At 45.6% G+C, this 13,023-nt stretch overlaps 1 protein-coding gene across 2 annotated transcripts in view; it reads right to left on the reverse strand.

The window, feature by feature from the left end:
- The window catches only part of ccdc50a (coiled-coil domain containing 50a), a 108,418-nt gene that overhangs the window by 17,969 nt on the left and 77,426 nt on the right, over positions 1–13,023 (reverse strand). For both annotated transcript variants that reach the window (XM_067994848.1, XM_067994849.1), the window contains 2 exons: positions 7,342–7,386; positions 6,954–7,091 (listed from right to left, as the gene is read on the reverse strand). In XM_067994848.1, the coding sequence (XP_067850949.1) occupies positions 6,954–7,091; positions 7,342–7,386 (183 nt within the window). The remainder of the gene's footprint in view (positions 1–6,953; positions 7,092–7,341; positions 7,387–13,023) is intronic.

Genomic DNA, 13,023 nt, shown 5'->3' on the forward strand with positions numbered 1-13,023 from the left:
GTGGGGGAAAAGAGAGATAATTGATAAACTAATCAAACTTAGAGAGGATAAAACCCCTGGTCCGGATAGACTGTATCCGTGCATATTAAAAGTTAGGGAAGAGCCAGCAGAGGCACTATTACATATATATAAAAAATCATTACAAAAGGGAATTGTGCCAGACGACTGGCGGGCAGCTAATGTGATTCCTATATTTAAAAGGGGAAATGGAACAAGTCCAGGGAACTATAGACCAGTTAGCTTAATGTTGGTGGTAGAAAAGATAATGGAATCCTTACTCAAAGATGTAATAGAAAAACATCTAGAAACCAAAAATATAAATAGTCAAAAGGGACGGTCATGCTTAACCAACTTGACTGAATTCTTTGAAGAAGTAACAGAAAGGGTAGACAAGGGTAATGTAACAGATGTAATACATTTGGATTTTCAAAAGGCCTTTGATAAGGTACCGTTTAGTAGACTCATGACTAAGGTCAGAGCATGTGGTGTCAGGGGACAAGTAGCAAAATGGATAGCAAGCTGGCTACAAAACAGAAAATACAGTAAGGGGTAAAGGTAGTTACTCAGACTGACAAAAGGTGGGAAGTGATGTTCCACAAGGATCAGTGCTGGGACCACTGTTGTTCACCATTTACATAAATGATTTGGACTCGGGAATCAGAAATACAATTTCAAAATTTGTGGACAACACCAAATTGGGGGGTATAGTTAATGCTGAGGAGGACTGCAACAAAATACAAGGAGACATTAATAAACTTACAGAATTGGCATGTAATTGGAAAATGAATTTTAATATGGATAAGTGTAAGGTATTACATTTTGATAGGAAGGATAAGGAGGCCACATACTCCTTGGAAAATAGGAGTCTAAATGGGGTAGAGGAGTAGAGGGATCTGGGATACACAAATCACTAAAAGTAGTGACGCAGGTTAACAAGGCCATAAAAAAAGCAAACCAAGCAATGGGGTTCATTTCTAGAGGGATAGAATTCAAAAGCAGAGAGGTTATGTTAAACTTATATAGAACCTTGGTTAGACCACACTTGGACTACTATGAACAGTTCTGGTCTCCACATTATAAAATGGATATAGAGGCACTGGACAAGGTGCAAAAAATTTTACTAGGATGACCCCAGAATTGAGAGGTTATGGCCATCAGGAAAGGTTGAACAGGCTGTGGCTCCATTCTCTAGAAAAGAGAAGACTGTGGGGAGACCTGATAGAGATCTTAAAAAAATTTTTTTTGTTTATTCGTTCATGGGACGTGGGCATTGCTGGAAAGGCCAGCATTTATTGCCCATCCCTAATTGCCCTCGAGAAGGTGGTGATGAGTCGCCTTCTTGAACCGCTGCAGTCCGTGTGGTGAAGGTTCTCCCACAGTGCTGTTAGGAAGGGAGTTCCAGGATTTTGACCCAGCCTCGATGAAGGAACGGCAATATATTTCCAAGTCGGGATGGTGTGTGACTTCGAGGGGAACGTGCAGGTGGTGTTGTTCCCATGTGCCTGCTGCCCTTGTCCTTCTAGGTGGTAGAGGCCGCGGGTTTGGGAGGTGCTGTTGAAGAAGCCTTGGAGTGTTGCTGCAGTGCATCCTGTGGATGGTACACGCTGCAGCCACTGTGCGCTGGTGGTGAAGGGAGTGAATGTTTAGGGTGGTGGATGGGGTGCCAATCAAGCAGGCTGCTTTGTCCTGGATGGTGTCGAGCTTCTTGAGTGTTGTTGGAGCTGCACTCATCCAAGCAAGTGGAGAGTATTCCATCACACTCCTGACTTGGGCATGGACTGCTTCATTATCTGAGAGGTTGCGAATAGAACTGAAAGGGTTTGACAGGGTAGACGTAGAGAAGATGTCTCACGAATTTGATTGAGTTTTTTGAAGGGGTAACCAAGAAGATAGATGAGGGCTGTGCAGTAGACGTGGTCTACATGGACTTTAGCAAAGCCTTTGACAAGGTACCGCATGGTAGGTTGTTACATAAGGTTAAATCTCACGGGATCCAAGGTGAGGTAGCCAATTGGATACAAAATTGGATTGACGACAGAAGATGGTTGTAGAGGGTTGTTTTTCAAACTGGAGACCTGTGACCAGCGGTGTGCCTCAGGGATCGGTGCTGGGTCCGCTGTTATTTGTTATTTATATTAATGATTTGGATGAGAATTTAGGAGGCATGGTTAGTAAGTTTGCAGATGACACCAAGATTGGTGGCATTGTGGACAGTGAAGAAGGTTATCTAGGATTGCAACGGGATCTTGATAAATTGGGCCAGTGGGCCGATGAATGGCAGATGGAGTTTAATTTAGATAAATGTGAGGTGATGCATTTTGGTAGATCGAATCGGGCCAGGACCTACTCCGTTAATGGTAGGGCGTTGGGGAGAGTTATAGAACAAAGAGATCTAGGAATACAGGTTCATAGCTCCTTGAAAGTGGAGTCACAGGTGGATAGGGTGGTGAAGAAGGCATTCAGCATGCTTGGTTTCATTGGTCAGAACATTGAATACAGGAGTTGGGATGTCTTGTTGAAGTTGTACAAGACATTAGTAAGGCCACACTTGGAATACTGTGTACAGTTCTGGTCACCCTATTATAGAAAGGATATTATTAAACTAGAAAGAGTGCAGAAAAGATTTACTAGGATGCTACCGGGACTTGATGGTTTGACTTATAGGGAGAGGTTGGATAGACTGAGACTTTTTTCCCTGGAGAGTAGGTGGTTTAGGGGTGATCTTATAGAAGTCTATAAAATAATGAGGGGCATAGATAAGGTAGATAGTCAAAATCTTTTCCCAAAGGTAGGGGAGTCTATAACAAGGGGGCATAGATTTAAGGTGAGAGGGGAGAGATACAAAAGGGTCCAGAGGGGCAATTGTTTCACTCAAAGGGTGGTGAGTGTCTGGAACGAGTTGCCAGAGGCAGTAGTAGAGGCGGGTACAATTTTGTCTTTTAAAAAGCATTTGGACAGTTACATGGGTAAGATGGGTATAGAGGGATATGGGCCAAGTGCAGGCAATTGGGACTAGCTTAGTGGTATAAACTGGGCGACATGGACATGTTGGGCCGAAGGGCCTGTTTCCATGTTGTAAACTTCTATGATTCTATTCTATTCTATGTTTCCACTTGCAGAGGAGACCAGAACAAGGGGCCATAAATATAAGATAATCACTAATAAATCTAACAGGGAATTCAGGAGAAACCTCTTTACCCAGAGAGTGGTGAGAATGTGGAACTCACTACCACAACGAGTAGTTGAAGCAAATAGCATAGATGCATTTAAGGGGAAGCTGGATAAAAACATGAGGGAGAAAGGAATCGGAGGATATGCTGATAGGGTGAGATGAAGTAGGGAGGGAGGAGGCTCATGTAGACCTGTTGGGCTGAATGGCCTGTTTCCATGCTGTACATTCTATGTAATTCGATGTAACTGCCCTTGACATCAAGGCAGCATTTGACCGAGTGTGGCACCAAGGAGCCCGAGTAAAATTGAAGTCAATGGGAATCAGGGAGAAAACTCTCCAATGGCTGGAGTCATACCTAGCACAAAGGAGGTATTTTGCGTTGTCGTGTGTCTCGAAGGCCGCCTTGGAGAACGCTTACCCGAAGATCGGTGGCTGAATGTAAGCGTTCTCCAAGGTGGCCTTCGAGACACACGACAACGCAAAATCGTCGAGCAGAAATTGATAGCCAAGTTCTGCACCCATGAGGACGGCCTCAACCGGGATCTTGGGTTCATGCCACGTTACACGTAACCCCACCAGCGAAAAAAAGTTATCTGTTTTTAATACAACGGGTCATTCTCTGTCTTTCTCTTCCTTTCGGATGTTTCTCTCTCTCTTTTGGTCTGGCCGTTTGTGTATTCGGTGGTTCTGTAAGTAACATCTCTCTGTCTGAACACTTTGATTGCCTTGACAATGGGCAGTTGGAAAGATTATCTGTAATCACCAGGTATTGTTCTCTGACTATAAATGCGAAACGTTCAAGGAATCCCACTCACTCACCTGACGAAGAAGATAATGTCCGAAAGCTTGTGATTTTCAAAGAAAACTGTTGGACTGTAACCTGGTGTTGTAAGAACATAAGAAATAGGAGCAGGAGTAGGCCAATCGGCCCCTCGAGCCTGCTCCGCCATTCAATAAGATCATGGCTGATCTGATCCCAACCACAAATCTAAAGAACACAAGAAGTAGGAGCAGGACCCGGCCACACAGCCCCTGGGCCCTCTCCGCCACCCACAGGGCCTTGACCGATCCGAACTCAGCTTCATGTCCAATTTCCTGCCCGCTCCCCATAACTCCTAATTCCCTTTACTTCTCGAAAACTGTCGATTTCTGTTTTAAATTTATCTAATGATGTAGCTTCCACAGCTTCCTGGGGCAGCAAATTCCACAGACCTACCACCCTCTGAGTGAAGAAGTTTCTCCTCATCTCAGTTTTGAAAGAGCAGCCCCTTATTCTAAGATTATGCCCCCTACTTCTAGTTTCACCCATCCTTGGGAACATCCTTACTGCATCCACCCGATCAAGCCCCTTCACAATCTTATATGTTTCAATAAGATCGCCTCTCATTCTTCTGAACTCCAATGAGTAGAGTCCCAATCTACTCAACCTCTCCTCATATGTCCACCCCCTCATCCCCGGGATTAACCGAGTGAACCTTCTTTGTACTGCCTCGAGAGCAAGTATGTCTTTTCTTAAGTGTGGACACCAAAACTGTATGCAGTATTCCAGGTGCGGTCTCACCAATACCTTATATAACTGCAGCAATACCTCCCTGTTTTTATATTCTATCCCCCGAGCAATAAAAGCCAACATTCCGTTGGCTTTCTTGATCACCTGCTGCACCTGCATACCAATTTTTTGATTTTCTTGCACTAGGACCCCCAGATCCCTTTGTACTGCAGTACTTTCCAGTCTCTCGCCATTAAGAAAATAACTTGCTCTCTGATTTTTCCCGCCAAAGTGCATAACCTCACATTTTCCAATATTGTATTGCATCTGCCAAATCTCTGCCCACTCACCCAGCCTGTCTATATCCCCTTGCAGGTTTTTTATGTCCTCCTCACTCTCCACTTTCCCTCTCATCTTTGTATCATCTGCAAACTTTGATATGTTACACTCTGTCCCCTCCTCCAAATCGTTAATATAGATTGTAAAGAGTTGGGGACCCAGCACCGACCCCTGCGGAACACCACTGGCTACTGGTTGCCAGTCCGAGAATGTACCATTTATCCCAACTCTCTGCTTCCTGTTAGATAACCAATCCTCCACCCATGCCAGAATAAGAATATTACCCCCAATCCAGTGATTCTTTATCTTGAGCAATAATCTTTTATGTGGCACCTTGTCGAATGCCTTCTGGAAGTCTAAATACACTACGTCCACTGGTTCCCCTTTATCCACCCTGCACGTTATGTCCTCAAAGAACTCAAGCAAATTTGTCAGACATGACTTCCCCTTCGTAAAGCCATGCTGACTTTGTCCTATTAAATTATGTTTATCCAAATGTTCCGCTACTGTCTCCTTGATAATAGATCCCAAAATTTTACCCACCACAGATGTTAGGCTAACTGGTCTATAATTTCCAGCCTTCTGCCCACTACCCTTTTTAAATAAGGGTGTTACATTAGCAATTTTCCAATCTGCCGGGACCTTTGCCGAGTCCAGAGAATTTTGGAAAATTATTACCAAAGCATCCACAATCCCTACTGCCACTTCCCTCAAGACCCTGGGATGTAAGCCATCAGGTCCAGGGGATTTATCCGCCTTGAGTCCCATTAATTTACTGAGTACCAATTCCTTAGTGATTTTAATTGTATTTAGCTCCTCCCCTCTTAACTGACCGCGTAGGATGCGGTCAGTGAAATTTAGGGTGAATTAGAATTCCAACAAAGCACTTGGACCGCTTTGGAGCTTGGAAGAGAGTTACGTTGAGCCTGGGGGTCAAAAAAAGGACTTAGAGGGGGTGCAGCGCAGATTCACCAGAATTATACTGGGGATAAAGGGGTTAAATTATGAGGGCAGGTTGCAAAGACTAGGCTTGTATTCCCGTAACTATAGATTATGGGGTGATCTAATTAAGGTGTTTAAAATGATTAAAGGATTTGATAGGATAGATGGAGAGAATTTATTTCCTCTGGTGGAAGAGTCCAGAACAAGGGGGCATAACCTTAAAATTCGAGCTAGGCCGTTCAGGAGTGAAATCAGGAAGCACTTTTTCACACAAAGGGGAGTGGAAATCTGGAACTCTCTCCCCGATAAAAACTGTTGAGGCTGGGGGTCAATTGAAAATGTCAAAACTGAGATTGATCGATTTTTGTTAGGCAAGGGGATTAAGTGTTACGGAACCCAGGTGGATAGATGGAATTAAGATCGATCAGCAATGATCTAATTGAATGGAGGAACAGGCTCGAATGGCTTCCTCTTGTTCCTATGTCAAAGGCGGCATAGAGAAGTCTTGCCTGGTCAATACCTTGTAAATGACTGTGATCTAATGGCAGCAAGTTATTTATGTTTTAATCATAGTTGATTACTAGTAACAGCTTAGCTCAGTGGTAGCACTCTCGTCTTGGAGGTTGTGGGTTCCAGCACAGGCTGACACTTCAGTGCAGTATTGAGGGAGTGTTGCTTTGCGGGAAGTGCTATCATTAGAATGAGATGTGAAAGCAAGGCTCTGTCCACCAGTTTATACTCTAAATCCATATCACCCTGTTAAGGTGGATATAGTGGATCTCATGGCACTATTTAAAGAAAAAGATGTCCTCCGGGAACAAGTAACCCACAGGTTGCGAGGTGCTCTGAGATGTGATAAAGCGCTGCATAAATGCATACTCTCTCTTTACTGGGAGTCGACAGATTTTTCCCCAATTCTAATAAACGAAAAAAGTCCAGGATCAAATCTCACCTGGGATTAGGATTCACATTTTTAAATTAGAATCAAATCAAACTACGTTCCGGCTCTACCTTCTTTTCCTGCTCATGTTTCTTCCGCTCTGATGACCCCTTCCTCTTGTCCTCCTCTGCCCTCCGTGCAGAATCTTTCTCCTTGGATTTCCTGTAAGCCGCCTTCTTCTCCTCCTCCATTAGTAGCCGGGCGATCTCCTGCAATTGGCAGGAGGCAAAAGATTTGACCATCAATTCCAGCCCTTCAGTGCCACAGGACAGTGCCATGCCTGACTGTAATATCTCACAGAATGAAAGACAGCATCCACTGCATTAAACATTATGTACAGACGACACAAGGGGAACAATTCTTCCATGGAAAATTAATTGGAAGCGATACTCTGAAGCCTCAGCACCCAACAGTCGGACTAATGCCCGATTGATATGGCCCTCTGTCGGACTGACTTACCTCATCTTGTGCCATCTGAGCTGCTCTCTTGGAACTTTGGGTAGCCTGGATCAGGGACAAAAAAAACACAAACTGATCAGTTAGTTTCCTGCTCGGTGACTGAGGCACTTCATGGGGGATACATAACCGGCAATCTATGGTTCCTGGAGGGGAGGGCTCACTCACAGCTTCATTTATGAATGACTGGAAAACACACCACAATATACCTGCTTTTTAAAAAATATTCTCAGCATGTTGTGACGCTGGCAAAGTTGGTATTTATCGCCCATCCCTAGTTGCCCCTCGAGAAGGTGGTGCTGGGCCGCCTTCTTGAACCGCTGCAGTCTGTGTGGTGAAGATGCTCCCAAAATCCAGGATTTTGACCCAGTGGTGACGAAGGAACGGCCGATAGATGTCCAAGTCAAGATGGTGTGTGACTTGGAGCAGAACTTGGAAGTGATGGTGTTCCCATGACATTGCTGCTCGTCATCCTTGGAGGTAGAGGTCGCAGGTGTGGGAGGTGCTGTCGCAGTCGCCTTGGCGAGTTGCTGCAGTGCACCCTGTAGATCATACACACTGCAGCCACAGTGAGCCGGGGTGGGGGTGGGGGGAGATATGGAGCCCACCTGTTCTGTCCCGGATGATTTTGAGCTTGTTGAATGTAAGTTGCATCCATTGAGGCGAGTGGTGAGTTTTCCATCACATTCCTGATTTAAGACCAGGAAGTTACCAGCTTCAGTTCCCGGTCTGTGCTGAGCTAGGTTTGACCAGGGGAGCAGCAGGGTGAGACAACTGGCATCACCACTTCTGGGATCAGACGGGGGTGGAAATCAGACAGAGTTTACGTCCCCGATGTTTATGCAGTCACCCCTGGTGGAAAGTGTCTGTGCGTGTGAACATAAGAACATAAGAAATAGGAGCAGGAGTAGGCCAAATGGCCTCTCGAGCCTGCTCCGCCATTCAATCAGATCATGGCTGATCTTCGACCTCAACTCGGCTTTCCCACCCTATCCCCATATTCGTTGGTGTACAAAAATCTATCGATCTCAGTCTTGAATATACTCAACGACTGAGCATCCACAGCCCTCTGGGGTAGAGAATTCCAAAGATTCACAACCCTCTGAGTGAAGAAACTTTTCCTCATCTCGGTCCTAAATGGCCGATCCCTTAACCTGAGACTATGTACCCTAGTTCTAGACTCTAGCCAGGAGAAAAAAAGCCTCTCAGCATTTACCCTGTCAAGCCCTTTAAGAATTTTCTGTGTTTCAATGAGATCACCTCTCATTCTTCTAAACTCCCAGAGCATGCACGGTTAGGAATAGTGGGTCAGGACGGAACTGGGCTCAGCTCCGGTCCTCTCCCCCCAAGGTGGAACAGCTCGCTGATACTGTTCAAAGTTCCACATGTATCAACAGCCATTTGGCAGGGTACTGGAGAGTGGCCAACACCCACCCAAACAACTTGCATTTATGTAGCGCCTTTAACATAGTAAAACGAACCAAGGCCCTTCAGCAGAGCAATACCAAAAAAAAGCCACATAAGGAGATATTAGGACAGGTGACCAGAGGTAGGTTTTAAGGAGCGTGTTAAAGGAGGAGAGAGGGGTAGAGAGGCAGAGGGGTTTAGGGAGGGAATTCCAGAGCTTAGGGCCCAGGCAGCTGAAGGCACGGTCGCCAATGGTGGAGCGATTACAATCGGGGATGTGCAAGAGCGCAGAGATCTCAGTGGGCTGTCGGGCTGGAGAATGTTAGAGATTGGGAGGGGCAAGGAGGGATTTGAAAACAAGGATGAGAATTTTAAAAATCGAGGTGTTCCCAGCCTGGGAACCAATGTAGATCAGTGAGCACAAGGGGCAATGGGTGAACAGGACTTGGTGCGAGTTAGGATACGGGCAGCATAGTTTTGTATAAGCTCAAGTTTATGGAGGGTGGAAGATGGGAGGTTGGCCAGGAGAGCATTGGCATAGTCAAGTCTAGAGGTAACAAAGGCATGGATGAGGGTTTCAGCCGCAGATGATCTGAGGCAGAGGCGGAGACGGGCGATGTTAAGGAGGTAGAAGTAGGCGGTCAGAAGCTCAACTCAGGGTCAAATAGGACGGCAAGGTTGTGAACGGTCTGGTTCAGTGTCAGACAGTGACCTGAGAGAGGGATAGAGTCAGTGGCTGGGGAATGGAATTTGCAGCGGGGACCGAAGACAATGGCTCATCTAACACTGGATGTCAGACAAGCTGTGTGACAAATCAGAAAATGGAGGGGTCGAGGTGAGGTAGAGCTGGGTGTTGTCAGCGTACATGTGGAACCTGACGTCGTGTTTTCGGATGATGTCACCGGGGGGGGTGGGGGGGGCAGCATGTAGATGAGAAATAGGAGGGGGCTGAGGATAGATCATTGAGGCGACTCCAGAGGTAACAGTGAGGGAGCAGGAAGAAAAGTCATTGCAGGAGATTCTCTGGCTACGATGGGATAGATATGAATGGAACCAGGCGAGCGCAGTCCCACCCAGCTGGACAACGGGGAAGAGGCTTTGGAGGAGGATGGTGTGTTAAAGGCTGCAGATGGGTCGGGAAGGATGAGGAGGGATAGTGCACTATGCCAGCGAGAGTCAGCATTTTCGGTGTGGGGAAGGAGGGAAAGAGAGAGAGAGAGAGAGAGAGTGCTTGAGAGAGAGAGAGAGAGATCACACGAACTGTCTGAAAGTAGGAAGGGAGGGAACTTTCTGTTTTGTTTTTGCATCACTTTAAAAGGGGAAATCTCATCTTCAGAATCAGTTCCAAAGAATAAAACCATTACGAAGAGTTATAAGAAAAAGGAAAGAACTTGTGCATAGCAAGGTCCCACAAGCAGCAATGAGATAAATGATCAGTTAATCTGTCTTTGGTGATGTTGGTTGAGGGATAAATATTAGCCAGAATACCAGGAGAACTCCCCTGCTTTTCCTCATCTATCTTTTACATCCATCTGAACATGTGGATGGGGCCTCAGTTTAATGTCATCCGAACGACGAGACAATATGTTGCTCTCCCACAGTACTGCAGTAAGTGTCTGCCAAGACTAAGTACTCAAGTCCCACAACCTTCTGATTCAGGGGTGAAAATGCAACCACTGAGCCAAACTAACACTTGCAATTTAAATCACTCTCTCTTGAATTTGCTTCATACAAGTCAATTTATTTTTTCTGGTTGAATATTTGTTAAAAGGATTCGATAGGGTAGATACAGAGAAACTATTTCCTCTGGTGGGGGAATCAAGAACAAGGGGGCATAATCTTGAAATTAGAACCAGGCCGTTCAGAAGTGAAATCAGGAAGCACGTTTTCATTGAAAGGGTAGTGGAAGTCTGGAACTCTCTCCCCCAAAAAAGGCTGTGGATACTGGGGGTCAATTGGAGCTTTCAGGACTAAGATGGCTAGATTTTTGTTGGGTAAGGGTATCAAGGGATATGGAGCTGAGGTGGATAAATGGAGCTGAGGTACAGATCAGCCATGATCTAAGTGAATAGTGGAACAGGCTTGAGGGGCTGAATGGCCTCCTCCGGTTCCTAAGTTTCTAAAATGCAACAGCTGACAGCAGAGGAGACAGAGGGGCATTCTGGGAGAAGTCGGCTCAGTCACCTCCACTGAACAGTGGGTAGCAGAAGAACTGGTGTCGAGAACTGGTATTACAGAGAGGGAGGTGCTGGAAGTCTTAATGCGCATCAAGGTAGATAAATCTCCGGGACCTGATGAAATGTATCCCAGGACGTTATGGGAGGTTAGGGAGGAAATTGCGGGTCCCCTAGCAGAAGCATTTGAATCATCGACAGCTACATGTGAGGTGCCTGAAAATTGGAGGGTAGCAAATGTTGTGCCTTTGTTTAAGAAGGGCGGCAGGGAAAAGCCTGGGAACTACAGACCGGTGAGCCTGACATCTGTAGTGGGTAAGTTGTTAGAGGGTATTCTGAGAGACAGGATCTACAGGCATTTGGAGAGGCAGGGACTGATCAGGAACAGTCAGCATGGTTTTGTGAGAGGAAAATCATATCTCACGAATTTGATTGAGTTTTTTGAAGGGGTAACCAAGAAGATAGATGAGGGCTGTGCAGTAGACGTGGTCTACATGGACTTTAGCAAAGCCTTTGACAAGGTACCGCATGGTAGGTTGTTACATAAGGTTAAATCTCACGGGATCCAAGGTGAGGTAGCCAATTGGATACAAAATTGGATTGACAACAGAAGACAGAGGGTGGTTGTAGAGGGTTGTTTTTCAAACTGGAGGCCTGTGATCAGCGGTGTGCCTCAGGGATCGGTGCTGGGTCCGCTGTTATTTGTTATTTATATTAATGATTTGGATGAGAATTTAGGAGGTATGGTTAGTAAGTTTGCAGATGACACCAAGATTGGTGGCATTGTGGACAGTGAAGAAGGTTATCTAGGATTGCAACGGGATCTTGATAAATTGGGCCAGTGGGCCGATAAATGGCAGATGGAGTTTAATTTAGATAAATGTGAGGTGATGCATTTTGGTAGATCGAATCGGGCCAGGACCTACTCCGTTAATGGTAGGGCGTTGGGGAGAGTTATAGAACAAAGAGATCTAGGAATACAGGTTCATAGCTCCTTGAAAGTGGAGTCACAGGTGGATAGGGTGGTGAAGAAGGCATTCAGCATGCTTGGTTTCATTGGTCAGAACATTGAATACAGGAGTTGGGATGTCTTGTTGAAGTTGTACAAGACATTAGTAAGGCCACACTTGGAATACTGTGTACAGTTCTGGTCACCCTATTATAGAAAGGATATTATTAAACTAGAAAGAGTGCAGAAAAGATTTACTAGGATGCTACCGAGACTTGATGGTCTGACTTATAGGGAGAGGTTGGATAGACTGAGACTTTTTTCCCTGGAGAGTAGGAGGTTAAGGGGTGATCTTATAGAAGTCTATAAAATAATGAGGGGCATAGATAAGGTAGATAGTCAAAATCTTTTCCCAAAGGTAGGGGAGTCTATAACGAGGGGGCATAGATTTAAGGTGAGAGGGGAGAGATACAAAAGGGTCCAGAGGGGCAATTTTTTCACTCAAAGGGTGGTGAGTGTCTGGAACGAACTGCCAGAGGCAGTAGTATAGGCGGGTACAATTTTGTCTTTTAAAAAGCATTTGGACAGTTACATGGGTAAGATGGGTATAGAGGGATATGGGCCAAGTGCAGGCAATTGGGACTAGCTTAGTGGTATAAACTGGGCGACATGGACATGTTGGGCCGAAGGGCCTGTTTCCATGTTGTAAACTTCTATGATTCTATCGGGGCACTGGCCCAGAAATTCTCCTGAGCTTAATGTGAGGGAGCTGCAGTAACATGCGGTTAATGCGTGAGCATCCTTGGGCTAATATGCATCGCTACTGATGTTAATGCAGCTCGCCTGGTGTCCTGAACTCTCCCGTTCCAGTCAGCACTTCCAGTTGACGATATCAGCACTTGCTGTACAGGAAGAGAAACAACACATGGGGCAAAGGTTGTTAATCAGAATGCTTTCTTTCTGATTTGTAAAGAGAAGTCGAGACTGCCTACAAATACATCTCCCCGACCTGGGGGAGGGGCAGGGGGCAGGTACTGTAAGGTCGCCACCCAATGATAGTCAAGCTGGTTGCTAGCAGCAGAATTATGCAACGCAAGAATTGAGAGCAGGAATCAGAACTGGTTTGTTTTTTTGGTTAAGTGTGAGAATTTGATA

The sequence above is a fragment of the Heptranchias perlo genome, chromosome 13 (genome assembly GCF_035084215.1).
Source record: "Heptranchias perlo isolate sHepPer1 chromosome 13, sHepPer1.hap1, whole genome shotgun sequence".
NCBI lineage: Eukaryota > Metazoa > Chordata > Chondrichthyes > Hexanchiformes > Hexanchidae > Heptranchias > Heptranchias perlo.